We start from the raw sequence: 15,066 nt of genomic DNA on the forward strand, positions 1-15,066 counted from the left end.
TGCAAGTCAGATACTTCTCTGTTGCACAGATAGAAATGCCAGATCTAGAGACTGTTGGTTATGGTATATATGGTAGCAAGCAGTGTTAAGTCACTGTATCGTGTTATCTTTCTGTTAGTTTTCTCTGTTAAGCTCAGTATAAACATATAGCTGCAATTGATAAAAAAAAAATGTTCCTCAAATTGGAATCTGTCTCACCTGAGATTATGTAGAAGTTATACATCAAGTCTAAGATGGTCATCTTTTTTTCTTGCAATTCATGGAGAGACAAATGCATGAAGAATAAGTGTCCCAGTCTAAGAAAACTGCCTAAGGTGCTGAGTTGAATTTGCTCCTGTAAGTACTTGTCTTTCCCCATAGGATAATCATCTAGGTAGTCCTATAAACATACTTTTAGTCAGATGAAAGGAACCCCATCCTTAGTTCACAGAATCACCAAATAATTGAGCATGGAGGGAAATTTTAGAGGTTATCTGGTCCAATTCCCTACTGAAAGCAGGGCCAGCTTTGAAGTTAGGTCCAACTCCAGGGTTGGATCAGGTTACTCAGGGCTGTGAGTCTCGAAAAATGGAGATCTCACAGCCTCTCTGGGCAACCTGTTCCAATGTTTGACCACCCTTCTTGTCAAATTATTTTTCCTAATATCTAATTGGAATTTGCCGTGCTGCAACAAGCATCTGTTGCCAGTTCAGAAGAAAAATGGGGTTTGATCCAAAAGAACCTTTGTTGAGAAAAGTTGAATAGAAATGCTCCTAGAAAAATTTATTTCAAAGAGAAACAAAAGTTTGGAAATTAATTTGCATGTTCAGTTGTAATGTAGTTGTTGTTTTATATGGAAAAGTTGGCTGTCGCAGCATCTTGCCCACTGGAGAAGAAGAATGTGTGTAGATATGTATGCATTGGAGGGATATGCTCACTTGCAAGATCATAGTCTTTTATAAAATAGACCAGCCTCCAAAATGAAGAATGGTACTGTCAACACTAGCTGCTATATTTAGTTCAATTTAATATTATGTGGTTTATATATAATGTAATTGTGGTATTCACTCCTTACGTGCTTTAGGTTTATATACAAGTTTTGGTGCCTGAGTCATCTGTCTGCAAGCTACAGCAGACTCATATCCTCTGTCAAGTGTGGTGTATGTGGGGAAGTAATACATATTGATTAGTAAACTTTGCATTATTATTTCCATCTTTAGTTTCCTCTTTATGTAAATAGCCTTATAAGTAGCCTTATTTACATAAATAGTTTCCTCTTTATATTAAAAAAAATATTGCTAATACTGTCTTATTACTTGAATTCTTATGGTACCTTTTTCCACAGTTTGAACTTTGTCATGTTTTATTTATAAATATCCATTGATTTTACATTATCTCACCCTTCTATTTTCCATTTTCCTCATTCACCATGATAAACTGAGTGTTTCACCTTGTGCAGTATTTCTTGTAAATTTCGCTTTTTAATTTGTTTTAAATTATTTTAAACCCAACATTTTTTATTCTATACTTGTTTTCAAATTTGACTGAAATAGTTTTTCTGTGTATCACATTGTTTACACTTTTAAAAATACAGAAACAAAGCTAAAATGCCCCTCTCTGATTTTGATTGCAGTTTAAAAAATTAATTTCATTTATTATTTGTCATTTATGATTAAGTATAATATTTCCTCATCTATCAGTTCAGTTTTTCATATTAAGCTACATTTATTTGCTTTCTCTGAGGCCTTTATCTTCCTTCTCCCATTTGTTCTCTGCGTTCATAATGCCTAGAGCTGAGAAGAGAGTACACATTCAGTGTGGCTAAGTGCAAAGTTCTCAATAAATTAAAGTTTTGTGCTCTCTTCTGATATATTGTGAGCTTAAGTCAGAAATACTGTACTTTGATATTTTGTCAGACATTATATTTTTCAAAAGTTTATGTCGTGATTTAACCCCAGCCAGCAACTAAGCACCACGCAGCTGCTCACTCACTCCCCCCACACCCAGTGGGATGGGGGAGAGAATCGGGAAAAAGAAGCAGCAAAACCCACGGGTTGAGATAAGAACGGTTTAATACAACAGAAAAGAAGAAACTAATAATGATAATGATAACACTAATAAAATGACAACAGCAATAATAAAAGGATTGGAATGTACAAATGATGCGCAGTGCAATTGCTCACCACCCCCGACCGGCACCCAGCTAGTCCCCGAGCGGCGATTCCCCCCCCACTTCCCAGTTCCTATACTAGATGGGACGTCCCATGGTATGGAATACCCTGTTGGCCACTTTGGGTCAGCTGCCCTGGCTGTGTCCCGTGCCAACTTCTTGTGCCCCTCCAGCTTTCTCGCTGGCTGGGCATGAAGCTGAAAAATCCTTGACATTAGTCTAAACACTACTAGCAGCAACTGAAAACATCGGTGTTATCAACATTCTTCTCATACTGAACTCAAAACATAGCACCGTACCAGCTACTAGGAAGACAGTTGTTATAAACGCTCGTGACAAATTGGAGGAGCCAATTTGTATTGGATAAAAAATTGAATTTATTAGCAAGCGATAAGAGAGCAAAACAGCGCTGGGCGGCCGGGGAGGCAACGCTCCGCCACAGGCTCGCAACTTTATGTTACCGTTGCATTCCTTATATACATTTCTTGTACCCCTTCTTGTAAGTCTCCGCCTTGTCCGCTTCTTCTTTCTTCCACATCGTGCAGTTCTGTTGCTATGCAGAATTCGGTAATTTTCTCAAGATGAGTATCCTTAGATGTAGAAGGTCTTTTGATGTGGAGAATATAGTCTTGGTAAATTGCAGCTCTTGTCCTTCTCTCCTTATCTAGTAAGTTATAGCTTTGTTCTTTTCTCTCCTTATCTAGTAAGTTATAGCGTTGTTCTTTCCCCCCCCTCCTTACTAGTAAGTTATAGCCATTGCCCTCTTCCCGAGACCTTTACGCATCACTTAAGCAAGCTGTTATTTACCACCAGGCATATTTTAACTCTCAATGTGTCTCTTCCCCCTCCTTGATTTCATGAACAAAGTTAACCCGTTCATACAATCCCCCCTTTCTATTTTATCCTGATTTGTTCATTAAATCGATCTAATACTTCTTTTTGCTCGCCAAGGATAGGAGTAATTCCTCCATCTCCGATCTGTCATATCGCTTTTCGTAGCAGCATTAAATGTGCAGCTTCTAAGCGCTCTTTACAACAGCGATCAACTTATTAAAAATGCATGGCCCAAAAGTCAAAATAAGATCAACAAAATAAGAGGTCCTCAATGGTTGACAATAGGGGGGGTTAACCAGGGTGAATAATTAAACATGGATCCATACCAGTTTTGTTGTACTTCCCAGTCTTTTTTTCCGTTTTTTCTAACCCCTCCCGTAGCTTGGCCTTGTATCTCTAACTATCCCAGTATGGTCAACATTACACAACCTGTCGCGTCCCAAGTTGGGAGCGACTCAGGTCGTGGATTCCTTTTCAGAATTAAGGTGAACGACACCAGGGGAGTTCAAACAACAATCAACATTTATTCAACCTAGATAACCTTGCCCAAGTACAAGTGAACTTATCATATGAACCTTGCACATGTCGTTAAGCCGCTGTTTGAGAAAGAAGGGAAGTATAGAAAATGAAATGGAAAAGGGACCATGAAACTGTGCAGAAGGAGAGCCCTCCCGTTGAGTCACGAGGTTCAAGCAGACCCCTTGCTTTCTGGACTCCTTCTCAGAGAGGAGCCCAGGGGCGGCTAGATCCACTCCTAGTCTCAACTGGTCAATGGTTTTATGTTTAAAAGGATGAGGTGTGGACTGTGGAAAGAGAGAAGGGAAAGAGAGAGGAGAGAAAGAGAGAAAGAAAAAGAAAGAGAGAGAAAGGGTTTCACCAGTCCTGGGTCCAGTCGTTGGTCCAGCCAGCGTAGAGATCCAGTTCCGGAGGGCGCCGCTGAGAACTGTTTCTCCCTTCTTTATAGCGTGTTAGTCGATGGTCTCGACATGCACAGTCCCATTCCCGGGGTTCTCTGGAATCGGTCGAGACTTTGGAGGGGGGGGGTCATCGCAGAGTTGCCTCTCTTTTTTCTGCTGGCATGACCGCTTAAGATAGACACAGTCCATCCTCCGTGGGGCCTCCTCCTCCAGGCGCTATGCGTGTGCTCCTTCTCCTGGTCACTTAAGATAAGGAATTGCGGCTTTGGAGAAGCCGCGGTCCCACCCTCCGGGGGGCCGTTTCTTTTTGAATGGGGCACTATCTCAATTTGAAAGATCAGTCACCAGCATGCAGATTAGAACAGCTCTTGTATCACATTGTATGGATAACAGATTGATTGATTTTTTTTTTTTTACATATTCTGCATACTTTTGCCTAGAGTTAGCCAAGTCTATATTTTTCTAAAAGCAATTCCAGTAGAGGGCAGGAGTCTTGATGAACTATCCTGTCGTAATTTACAGGCATGCCCAGAGAGCCATAGGCACAGAGCATTAATATATTCTATGTGAGATATCAACAAGCCCCGAGGTCACAGATTACAGAAGCATTTAATAAAGGCATGTAAAAGGTGATCAAAAGAGTGTAGATGATTCCATGTTATAAGATTTTGTGTTCCCTCAGCAATACAAAATAATTGCAGGAAATTTGCTGGGCAAAGGTTATAAAAAATAATCAGCTATTAATGAAAGTAGCTAGAAAGACTTGGTTACTACTTCTGTTAACTGCAGTATAAGGTACAAGCAAAGTGACACACTAAAAATTCGTATATTCATTAATCGTATTTTCCAATAACAAATTTTAAATAAGATTTTACTAAGATTGAGAGTAACATCAAAAAAAAGGGATCTTCTACCACAGTGTCATGCCCATCTTGTCTGATTGGGTCTCCTCACGGCAAGGCAGGCAAATAATTCAGCTGCTGTATTATCTCAGCTTTGCAACAAAAGCTGTTAATATATTTGCCGTGTCTTAAGCCCAGCCGGCAACAAAGCAACTACGAAGCCGCTCGATCAATCCTCCCCCCCAGCCCTGGTGGGATGAGGAGGAGAAAATATAAAGAAAAGCTCCTGGGTCGAGACAAGGACAGGGAGGGATCACTCCCCACTTATGGTCACGGGCAAAAGACAGGCTCAACTTGGGGAAAAAACAAAATCAATTTAATTTGCTACTGTTATGGGTTTGTGTGGCGCGGGTTTTTTTTGGTAGCAGGGGAGGGGCCGCAGGGGTGGCTCCTGTGAGAAGCTGCTCGAAGCTCCCCTGGCTCCTAGTCGGTCCCGCCTCTGGCCCAGGCCGACCCAATCAGTGATGGTGGTAGCGCCTCTGGGATAACAGATTTAAGAAGGGGAACCGGTAGTGAGTACGGGGTTAGAATGTGAGAGGAACACCTATGTAGATACTGGGGTCAGTGAGGGAGGAGGGGATGCCCCGGCAGCCCATGGTGAGACGGCAGGCTGTTCCCCTGCAGCCCATGGAGGTGAACGGTGGAGCAGATGCCCCCAAAGATGGCCGTGACTCCATGGGAAAGCCTGCGCTGGAGCAGTTTGTGACTGAAGATCGGCCCGCGGAAAGGACCCACGCCAGGGAAGTTTGTGAGGAACTGCAGCCCACGGAAAGGACTCACATTGGAGAAGTTCGTGAAGGACTGTCTCCCGTGGGAGGGACCCCACGGTGGAGCAGGGGACGAGTGAGGAGTCCTCCCCCTGGGGAGGAAGGAGCGGCAGAGACAAGGTGTGGCGAGCTGACCCCAACCCCCACCCCCTGTTTCCCTGCGCCGCCGGGGGGAGGGGAGGAGGTAGAGAGAACCGGGAGTGGAGTTGAGCTGGAAAGGAGGGAGGGGTGGGGGGAAGGTGTTCTAAGGTTTGGTTTTACTTCCTAATATCCTTGTTTTGATTTGATTTGTAGTAAATTAAATTGCTTTTGTTTCTTCCCCAAGTTGAGCCTGTCTTTTGCCCGTGACCATAAGTGGGGAGTGATCCCTCCCTGTCCTTGTCTCGACCCACGAGCCTGCCTTTATATTTTCTCCTCATCCCACCGTGGCCGGGGGTGGAGGGGGGGAGTGAGCGAGCGGCTGCGTGGTGCTTTGTTACCGGCTGGACTTAAACCAGGACAGCTACCCATCAAATCAAAACAAGGATAATGAGAAGTAAACCCAAACCTTAGAACACCTTCCCCCCACCCCTCCCTCCTTCCCAGCTCAACTCCACTCCCGGTTTTTTCTACCTCCTCCCCCTGGTGACGCAGGGGGATGGGGGTTACAGTCAATTCATCGCACATTCTCTGCTGCTCCTTCCTCCTCAGGGGGAGGACTCCTCACTCTTCCCCTGCTCCAGCGTGGGGTCCCTCCCATGGGAGACATTTCCTCCACGAACTTCTCTGGCATGGGTCCTTTCCACGGGCTGCAGGTCTTCAGGCACAGGCTGCTCCAGTGCGGGCTTTCCCATGGAGTCACAGCCATCTTTGGGGGCATCCGACTGCTCCGGCATGGGGTCCTCCATGGGCTGCAAGTGGGCATCTGCTGCACTGTTCACCTCCATGGGCTGCAGGGGGACAGCCTGCTGTCTCACCACCTCCCCCTCCTTCACTGACCTTCATATCTGCATAGGTGTTTCTCTCGCATTCCAAATCTCCTCCCCCACTGCAGGTTTCCCCTTCTTAAATATGTTATCCCAGAGGTGCTACTGCCCTCGCTGATTGGGTTGGCCTTGGCCAGAGGTGGGTCTGACTTGGAGCTGGGGGAGCTTCTAGCAGCAGCTCACAGGAGCCACCCCTGTAGCCCCTCCCCCGCTACTAAAACCCCACCACACAAACCTAAAACATTTTAGTATGAAGAATGCTACCTCATTATGTCCATGCTTTAGCAATGAGTTCTTCACTGTAAGACCTGAATCTGGTGATCAAAGCCACCTGAACTTTTGCACTATAGTAATTATAATATAAGGTTATAATTTAAATTATTGATAAGATTATGACTACTATCATCTCTTTAGAAACCTTGAGCACAGGTTAGAACTTCCACCCTTCCAGAGGAGAAGCTTAAATGAGATGACAAAGTGAAACTCTCTCTATACAAACACACGACAAACTTGTTCCTGACTGGAAAATTACTGAAGCAAAGCAATTTTGTCAGCAACTGCCAATTTCTTGAAATTAAAACACTTTGAAAAAGCACCAGTTTTAATTACACTTCATGCATTTTGTCCAGCCAGCTATGGCACATGGAGTTACAGTCTAATGGAAATTGTTCTTCCATATCAACTCATTTGGCTGGGACTTAAAGATGCTCATCTGCAAGTCAGTCTAGGTATAGGACAGCCCCAACAACCTGCCATTTCCCCAGGTTTCTCAAGCTCAAGGGAATTCTTGCTATCCTTCCAGACCTCCAGGTTATATGCAGCCTGCTGAATTTCTCCTCCTCAGATCAATATGATCCTTGTTCCTGGGACTACTAGTCTCCAGTTGGACAGATCCAGCACAGGTCTGAAAGAACCCTTCACAATTTGCAGGATTTGGCTAACTGTAATTGCTATATGTTATTTCATTTAAGAGAGTACAGCATATAAAACCAAATTGTCTGACATGTTTGCTACTTGACTTTTCCCTTCTGTCAGCATATTCATGAAACTGGTCTTCATGCAAAAAAGTATATAGGACTTTTGTTTTTATTTTCTTAACTAAGTTCATCTCGTTGATATTTTTCTAAGCTAACTGATATTAACAAAACTAATACAACTTCATCAAAGACATCTTCCCTCTATAAATATTCTAATCTTGCCTTCACTTTGTACAAAAATGTCCTAAACTATGATGACAAATTCATATGAATAAAGATGAATAAATTATACAATATAGTTACATGTGAAAAGAGAAGAGAAATAAAAATATTATATATTTGTTTTCATAATGCAGCCTTCAACATTGCATACACTTTATTCCTCTCTCAAACGCTGGCAGTTCTGCCCCCATTGTACTCTAATTTCTGGTTTGCCAAATGACCTCTGCAAACAAAATTTACAGTGAATGGAATGGGACCCTGCCCCTCCTGTATGAAAGCAGAGGCAGATCTCTAATTTTGTATAATGAGCTTGATTCTATGTTCAGTTTTCTTTAGGTGCAAGGATGAAAGGAAGCTGTTGGTCTTTGTTATATGTGGAAACTACAAAAGGGTTCCTTTAACTTACAGATCTGATGTCAAGTTTCTATGGGCTTAAATGCAAGAGGGACTAAAGTGTAATGATATGGAGAAGGTCTTGAAACAGATGTAATGCAGCTGGCAGCAAATGTCCTAAGTATCACAGGTTAGATAACTCTTCCTGCAACAAAACCCTCTGCAGAAAAGGAACTTCTACAAAAGAAAGAATTTCCCAACCGAGGAACCCTGTGTGCTTTCAAGTCATCATGAATTTCTGTCTCAAAGATTAACCTAAAGCCCCAACAATAAGCTTATTTTACTTCAAAATGAGCAAATACAGTCACCAGTACTTCCACCTCAAGGATCCTGGCCATTTGCCTTGACTTACCCGCTTATGAAGACGTTCTGCTTCCTCCTGATATGCAGCAAGCTGTTGCTTCCATTGTTTTACATTGGCAGTGGACTCCAGCAGGGCTGCTGTGAGCTTAGCATTATTACCCTTGAGCGTGGCCAGTTCTGCCTCCCAATGCTTGCTGATTGTTGAACTGCATAGACAGAATGAGAATGGTCAGAGCTCTCAAATCTCTTCTTTCTCTTTTTTTTCTTAAAATGTCTAATAATTTTTTTTCAAAATATCCAGGAAAAATAGAATTATGCAAAAATCCTATGAGTGAATGTCTAAATGAGAATCCCAAGTGCTCAAATCATCAAAACTTTAAATTCAGAAAATATTCAACAACAGATTTTTTAATGTAGATATATCATTATTGGAAAACAACCTCTACCCTCCCAGTTCAACAGGGTACTTTTTTAAAATAAAATGTTAAGGATGATGAAATCCATATCAGCTTCCCAAAAGCAACAGCGTGTAATTCTAGAATATGTATATAACTAGTCGCCATTTTAATATATGAGAGTAAGTGCTTCTTTAATCTACTACTTTATGAAATATATTGTAAAAAAAGATTTGTCACCAACTTGATTAAAGAGAGCTAATGTAGTGCTTTCGAACTACAGCTTAGTTGTCCTAATGCAAATCTTCTATGCCTGAAATATACTTTCTTTATTAAATACCATATTTAATTTCTACTTACAAATTCAAGTGTCTTGAATTTCAACACCATAATGCTGTTTATGTGCCTTTCTTCAGTAATATCAGCAAAGAGACCAAAGATTGAGAAACATAGAGATATTATTGCTTTAATGCAAAGAGGAAGCTGATGTTGGAGTCTCTTGAAGTAGCTTATGGAGGAACAATCCTTGCCTACAGTTTGGTTATTCTCTGAGGAAACACAGGGCTTTATTTTTCACAGATAATTAGTCTGCCATCATCCACAGACCCTATCCTTGTACTCAGTATGCAAGGGAAAAACATCTCAGACACATCAGGTGAACGTATTAGTATGCAAATAGTTCATTAATGTTTACTTGTATAACGTCAACAGCACGTGAGGTGCACACCTATATGGAAAATACATATAGAAAATAATTCATTTTGTCTAATTAGCTTACTATTAAGGGCATCAATGAAAATCTGATCTGTAACTCTGGCCAAAATGATTTTGTATATAGGTTTATGGTGAATTACAAGTAATTAGTATAACATAATTATTTATTATAATAAATATATTTAATATGCTGAATTTAGTTATAAATTATTATTATTATGCATGTAAGTTTATAGGTTTCTTTGAACCTTGTACATATGAACAATTAAACATTCTGCCACCATTTTGTCCACTGAGTTTCTTTCATCCACTTCATGCATATGCACAGCCCATCCCATAAAAGCATATTTCAAAAACATTATGATTCCTATAAAAGCCCCTTAGGTGTTCAAAGCCAACCAGTCACTGAGGAACATTCATTACCAATTCAGATCACATCTACTGTTTCACTAAAACGTGATGTCTGATTCTTCCATGCTCCAGTATTTCCTTCCAAATACACCATTTCATCCCCTTGAACAGGAATACAAGTTCCTTCAGAAGAGGAATATGAGTTCTTTCAAATTGCTCTAGCATTTCATGATCTATTCAACTAATTAGAAGTTCACCACTACAAATTTTAAATCTTAAATGACTAAACTAAAATAACGATAATCCCATTTCATCAAGGAACACTGACTCACATATGAAAGATGAGAATTAATTTTTGTAACAATGTCTACTCTTGTTTCTCTGATCAGATTTACTTTTCATTTATAGTAGCACAGTAGATCAAAAAATTCCATAAAAACCATGCTAAAAAAATCTAGTTCATTGTCATATTCACAATTCCTCCTTGATGTTCTGATCCAGCAAACAAATATCCACACCAGCAATTTCATGCAAGCGAGTAATCCCATTTAGTAGTCCCGCTATTGCAGGACTAGTAGCTAACTGTGTGTGTGTGACATGTATACATGTTTACAAATGTGCCTTACTACCCTGCCAAGAAAAGTCAGGAGCTCTGAAGTTATTGCTTGTATACTGGAATGTCAGCATTAAATAAGAAACATGTATTTTCTATTACTGCTATGGCTACCCTGGTTCAAAGGCTAGAAGGTTTCTTGGGAGATGGTTATTTTTAAATTGGTTGTTTTCAATAGGACTGCACCAGTATTATTTCTCAATCATACTTTTTATCCCTGAGAGATCTACATAGTAGGTATGAACATCTATTGTAATGCAGATGTTAATTGTTTGTAGCATATACTGTTTTCTTCTACAAATAATTTCTACTGTATCTTCTACAGATTGTACTATGGCTCCATAAAATAGAAATATATTACTTAAATTAGTCTAGTTTTGTATCTGATAATACACAATGACTTCCCAACTATTTAGACTTATCCTGTTTCTTCTTATAAAACTTCACATTCTCTGACATAAACACAGCAATGTGATGGATATCACACCAGGAAACACAGAACCAAAGATGTGAATTTTTGTTTCACAAAATCATAATTTGATTAAAATAGCCCATAACCAATCCTGGCAGTGCTGACTTACTTTTTTCAAATACTTTATTGACAAACTAAAAAAAAAAGATAATTAAAATTATGCTTTGTGGATTATTTTGATTAAAACTGGACTTATTTGGACTTAAACTAATTATTTTAGGACGAGATAAAAGCACACCTACAGCAGGCTGTTCTTAAGCTAGACTAAGAGTATCTGCATGGATGCCTATATCCGTAGAGCTACATTGGTTCAAATTTATCAACAATTCCAGAGGGAACACTGAGAAACATATGGTTCAGGCACAATGAGAATTTTCCCTCGGAAGAGAAGATGCTGGGGCTAACACCCGGGACAGGGAACACACAGGTCTAGAAGCTGAAAGCCCACGTGTGGAACTCCCAACAACTGCTAGAGCCCATGGTCAAAATTTTGATCGTGAAACAGCTGCACTACACTCCCTCAGGATAGGCACAGGAGAGCTGCATGTACTCTTTCTCTCTAAAATCTTTCACTTAATTCCTGTTTGGAAGGCTTTTTGCTAAAAGGAATTGATTCTGCCCTCAAAGCATTAGATTGTCTCATAGGAAATGCATGCACAGCTCTGTCAGGTTGTTTTAACAGTTGTAAATATCTAAACCAAAACCCAAACATTCTTCATGTGTTCTGAGATTATTTGCTCTAAGAAGCTCATGAAATATGAACACTTATTCGGTGATCAAAAGGATCCAAATGGCAACGCAACTTCTGCCAGAACACCTTTCAGTTTTACACCGAGGCACAAAGAGCAGAGCTGTATGTATACATTGGGGGACACAGGCTGTATTGGGTTTGTGTGGCAGGGTTTTCGTAGCGGGGGAGGGGCTGCAGGGGTGGCTCCTGTGAGAAGCTGCTAGAAGCTTCCCTGGCTCCAAGTTGGACCTGCCTCTGGCCAAGGCCAAGCCAATCAGCAACGATGGTAGCGCCTCTGGGATAACATATTTAAGGAGGGAAAACCTACAGCAGAAAGGAGAATGGAATGTGAGAGAAACACCTATGTAGACACCAAGGTCAGTGAAGAAGGAGGGGGAGGAGGTGCGCTGGAGGAGGTGGTTCCCCTGCAGCCCATGGAGGTGAATGGTGGAGCAGATGCCCACCTGCAGCTCATGGAGGGCCACAAGCCAGAGCAGGTGGCTGTGCCCAAAGAAGGCCGTGACTCCATGGGAAAGCTCATGTTGGTGCAGTCTGTTCCTGAAGAACTGCACCCTATGGAAGGGACCCACGCTGGAGCAGTTCATGAAGAACTGCAGCCCGTGGGAAGGACCCACGTTGGAGAAGTTCGTGGAGGACTGTCTCCCGTGGGAGGGACCCCATGCTGGAGCAGGGGAAGAGTGTGAGGAGTCCTCCCTCTGAGGAGGAAGGAGCGGCAGAGACAACCTGTGATGAACTGACTGCAATCCCCTGTCCCCCTGTGCTGCTTGGGGGGAGGAGGTAGAGAAAATTGGGAGTGGAGTTGAGCCCAGGAAGGAGGGAGGGGTGGGGGGGAAGGTGTGTTAAGATTTGGTTTTACATTTCATTATCCTGTTTTGATTTGATTGGTAACAAATTAAATTGATTTTATTTTTTTTTCCCCAAGTCAAATCTGTTTTTTGCCTGTGACCATAATTGGTGAGTGATTCCTCCTTGTCCTTGTGTTGACCCATGAGCTTTTAATTATATTTTCTCCTCCTCATCCTGTAATGAACGGGTTAACTTTGTTCATGAAATCAAGAAGGGGGAAGAGACACATTGAGAGTTAACATATGCCTGGTGTAAATAACAAAGCTTGCTTAAGTGATGCATAAAGGTCACGGGAAGAGGGCAATGGCTATAACTTACTAGATAAGGGGGGGGGGGGGGGGGGGGAAGAACAACAGCTATAACTTACTAGATAAGGAGAGGAAGGACAAGAGCTGCAATTTACCAAGACTATATTTCTCCACATCAAAAGACATTCTACATCAAAGGATACTCATCCTTGAGAAAATTACCGAATCTGCATAGCAACAGACCTGCACGAATGAAGAAAGAAGAAGCAGGACAAGGCGGAGACTTACAAGAAAGGGGTACAAGAAATGTATATAAGGAATGTAACGGTAACATGAAGTTGCGGGCCTATGGCGGAGCGTTGCCTCCCCGGCCGCCCAGCGCTGTTTTGCTCTCTTATCGCTTGCTAATAAATTCGATTTTTTTTATCCAATACAAATTGGCTCCTCCAATTTGTCACGAGCGTTTATAACAATCCCACTGCGAGGGAGGAGTGAGCGAGTGGCCTTATGGTGCTTTGTTGCTGGCTGGGCTTAAACCATGACACAGGCACACACGTTTGCAGTTCTGTGGTGCAAGAATTCAACCTGCGCACATATTTCTTTTTGTTTTGTTCTGAAAGCCATCCATCCCTTTGCTGGCAGTGTCACAATTTTAACAATTATTTCTTCAGCCCTGTCAGAATTAACATCACTGACTGCCTGGCACACTCAAAGTTTCAAGATGGTCTTTCAAAAAAAGAGACATCCTTAACACTCCTGCTTGTTGCCTGTTTCTCAGCATGAAAAGCTCCACCAAACTTTTAACAATATCATAACAGAGGATAAAGCCTGGTCATTTCCCTTGTGAAACTTCTGAACTTCTGAAAATAAGATAAGCTGCTTTGCAAACATCACTACATTAGTGCCAAATACAAGAGGGAGAATGGGCCTCTAATAGATAACAGCAAAATATGAGTTTTATTGGCTCAACTGATCATGCTATACAAAAAAATACTTCCATAACAGAGGTTTAGGTCATACTTATTGCATGGAAAATTATCTTTACAATGACAACTGTTCACAGGATTGTAAGCACTTGTTAGCAAGCAAAAGCTCAAAACTCTCCCTGAATCTCTGATCCTTGGTGCAGGCCACAGTATCTGGTATGTGTGTAACATCAGACATGTCCACAGTCAGAACACCACATGGTGCTCCATCGTCAAGGCAAAGGATTCAAAGTCAGATATTTAACAACTATGGCATCCAATAATTTGATCACTACCACAAAACACTCCTAGAACAACTGCTGACTGGTATCATATGGCATAGCTGTGACACACCCTGAAAATTCAGGTAAGAGTCAATGATCTTCCACACTTTTAGGCATTCTGACCAATTAACATCAAGCTGATCTCCATTCTCATTGGGGATTAGTTACAACTCCAGGAAGTCACTGAGGAATAGCTTTGCTATCTCTCCATCTGTGACCTGAATAGAGTGCCAGAGGCTATGAAATGCATGATTATCTTTTTCTGCAAAGTAGGTCACTTAAGGAAAATTATTCCGAAAAGCTCCAGTCACCACATTTAGCCAGTTGAAGAAGGCTTGTGAAGGCAGGGAGCACACATTAATGAGTTCATTCAGAATGAAGTTATTTTGGAGATGCCTTCACGAAACAAAAAAACAAAAGCAGTCCAAGAGATGTTTTCTGCTTTTTGAATCAGTATCGCTTATTCATTGTTTGCTGAATTGTATGCAGTGCCAACACTATAAAACATGTGTCATGGTTTAAGCCCAGCCGGTAACAAGGCACCACGCAGCCGCTCGTTCACTCCCCCCCCCCCCGGCGGGATGAGGAGGAGAAAATATAAAGAAAAGCTCCTGAGTCGAGACAAGGACAGGGAGGGATCACTCACCAATTATGGGCACGGGCAAAAGATAGGCTCAACTTGGGGAAGAAACAAAAGCAATTTAATTTACTACAAATCAAATCAAAACAAGGATGTTAGGAAGTCAAACCAAACCTCAGAACACCTTCCCCCTTCCCCCCACCCCTCCCCCCTTCCCGGCTCAACCCCACTCCCGGTTCTCTCTACCTCCTCCCCTCCCCCCGGCGGCGCAGGGGAACAGGGGGTGGGGGTTGGGGTCAGCTCGCCACACCTTGTCTCTGCCGCTCCTTCCTCCCCAGGGGGAGGACTCCTCACTGGTCCCCTGCTCCACCGTGGGGTCCCTCCCACGGGAGACAGTCCTTCACGAACTTCTCCGGCA

General features: G+C 42.0%; 1 protein-coding gene across 2 annotated transcripts in view; it reads right to left on the reverse strand.

Moving 5' to 3' along the window:
• The window catches only part of LOC121233044 (homer protein homolog 1-like), a 199,364-nt gene that overhangs the window by 50,034 nt on the left and 134,264 nt on the right, over positions 1-15,066 (reverse strand). For both annotated transcript variants that reach the window (XM_041121633.1, XM_041121632.1), the window contains exon 6: positions 8,479-8,635. In XM_041121633.1, coding sequence (XP_040977567.1) covers positions 8,479-8,635 — 157 coding nt within the window. The remainder of the gene's footprint in view (positions 1-8,478; positions 8,636-15,066) is intronic.

This window comes from Aquila chrysaetos (assembly GCF_900496995.4).
Source record: "Aquila chrysaetos chrysaetos chromosome W unlocalized genomic scaffold, bAquChr1.4 W_unloc_4, whole genome shotgun sequence".
NCBI lineage: Eukaryota > Metazoa > Chordata > Aves > Accipitriformes > Accipitridae > Aquila > Aquila chrysaetos.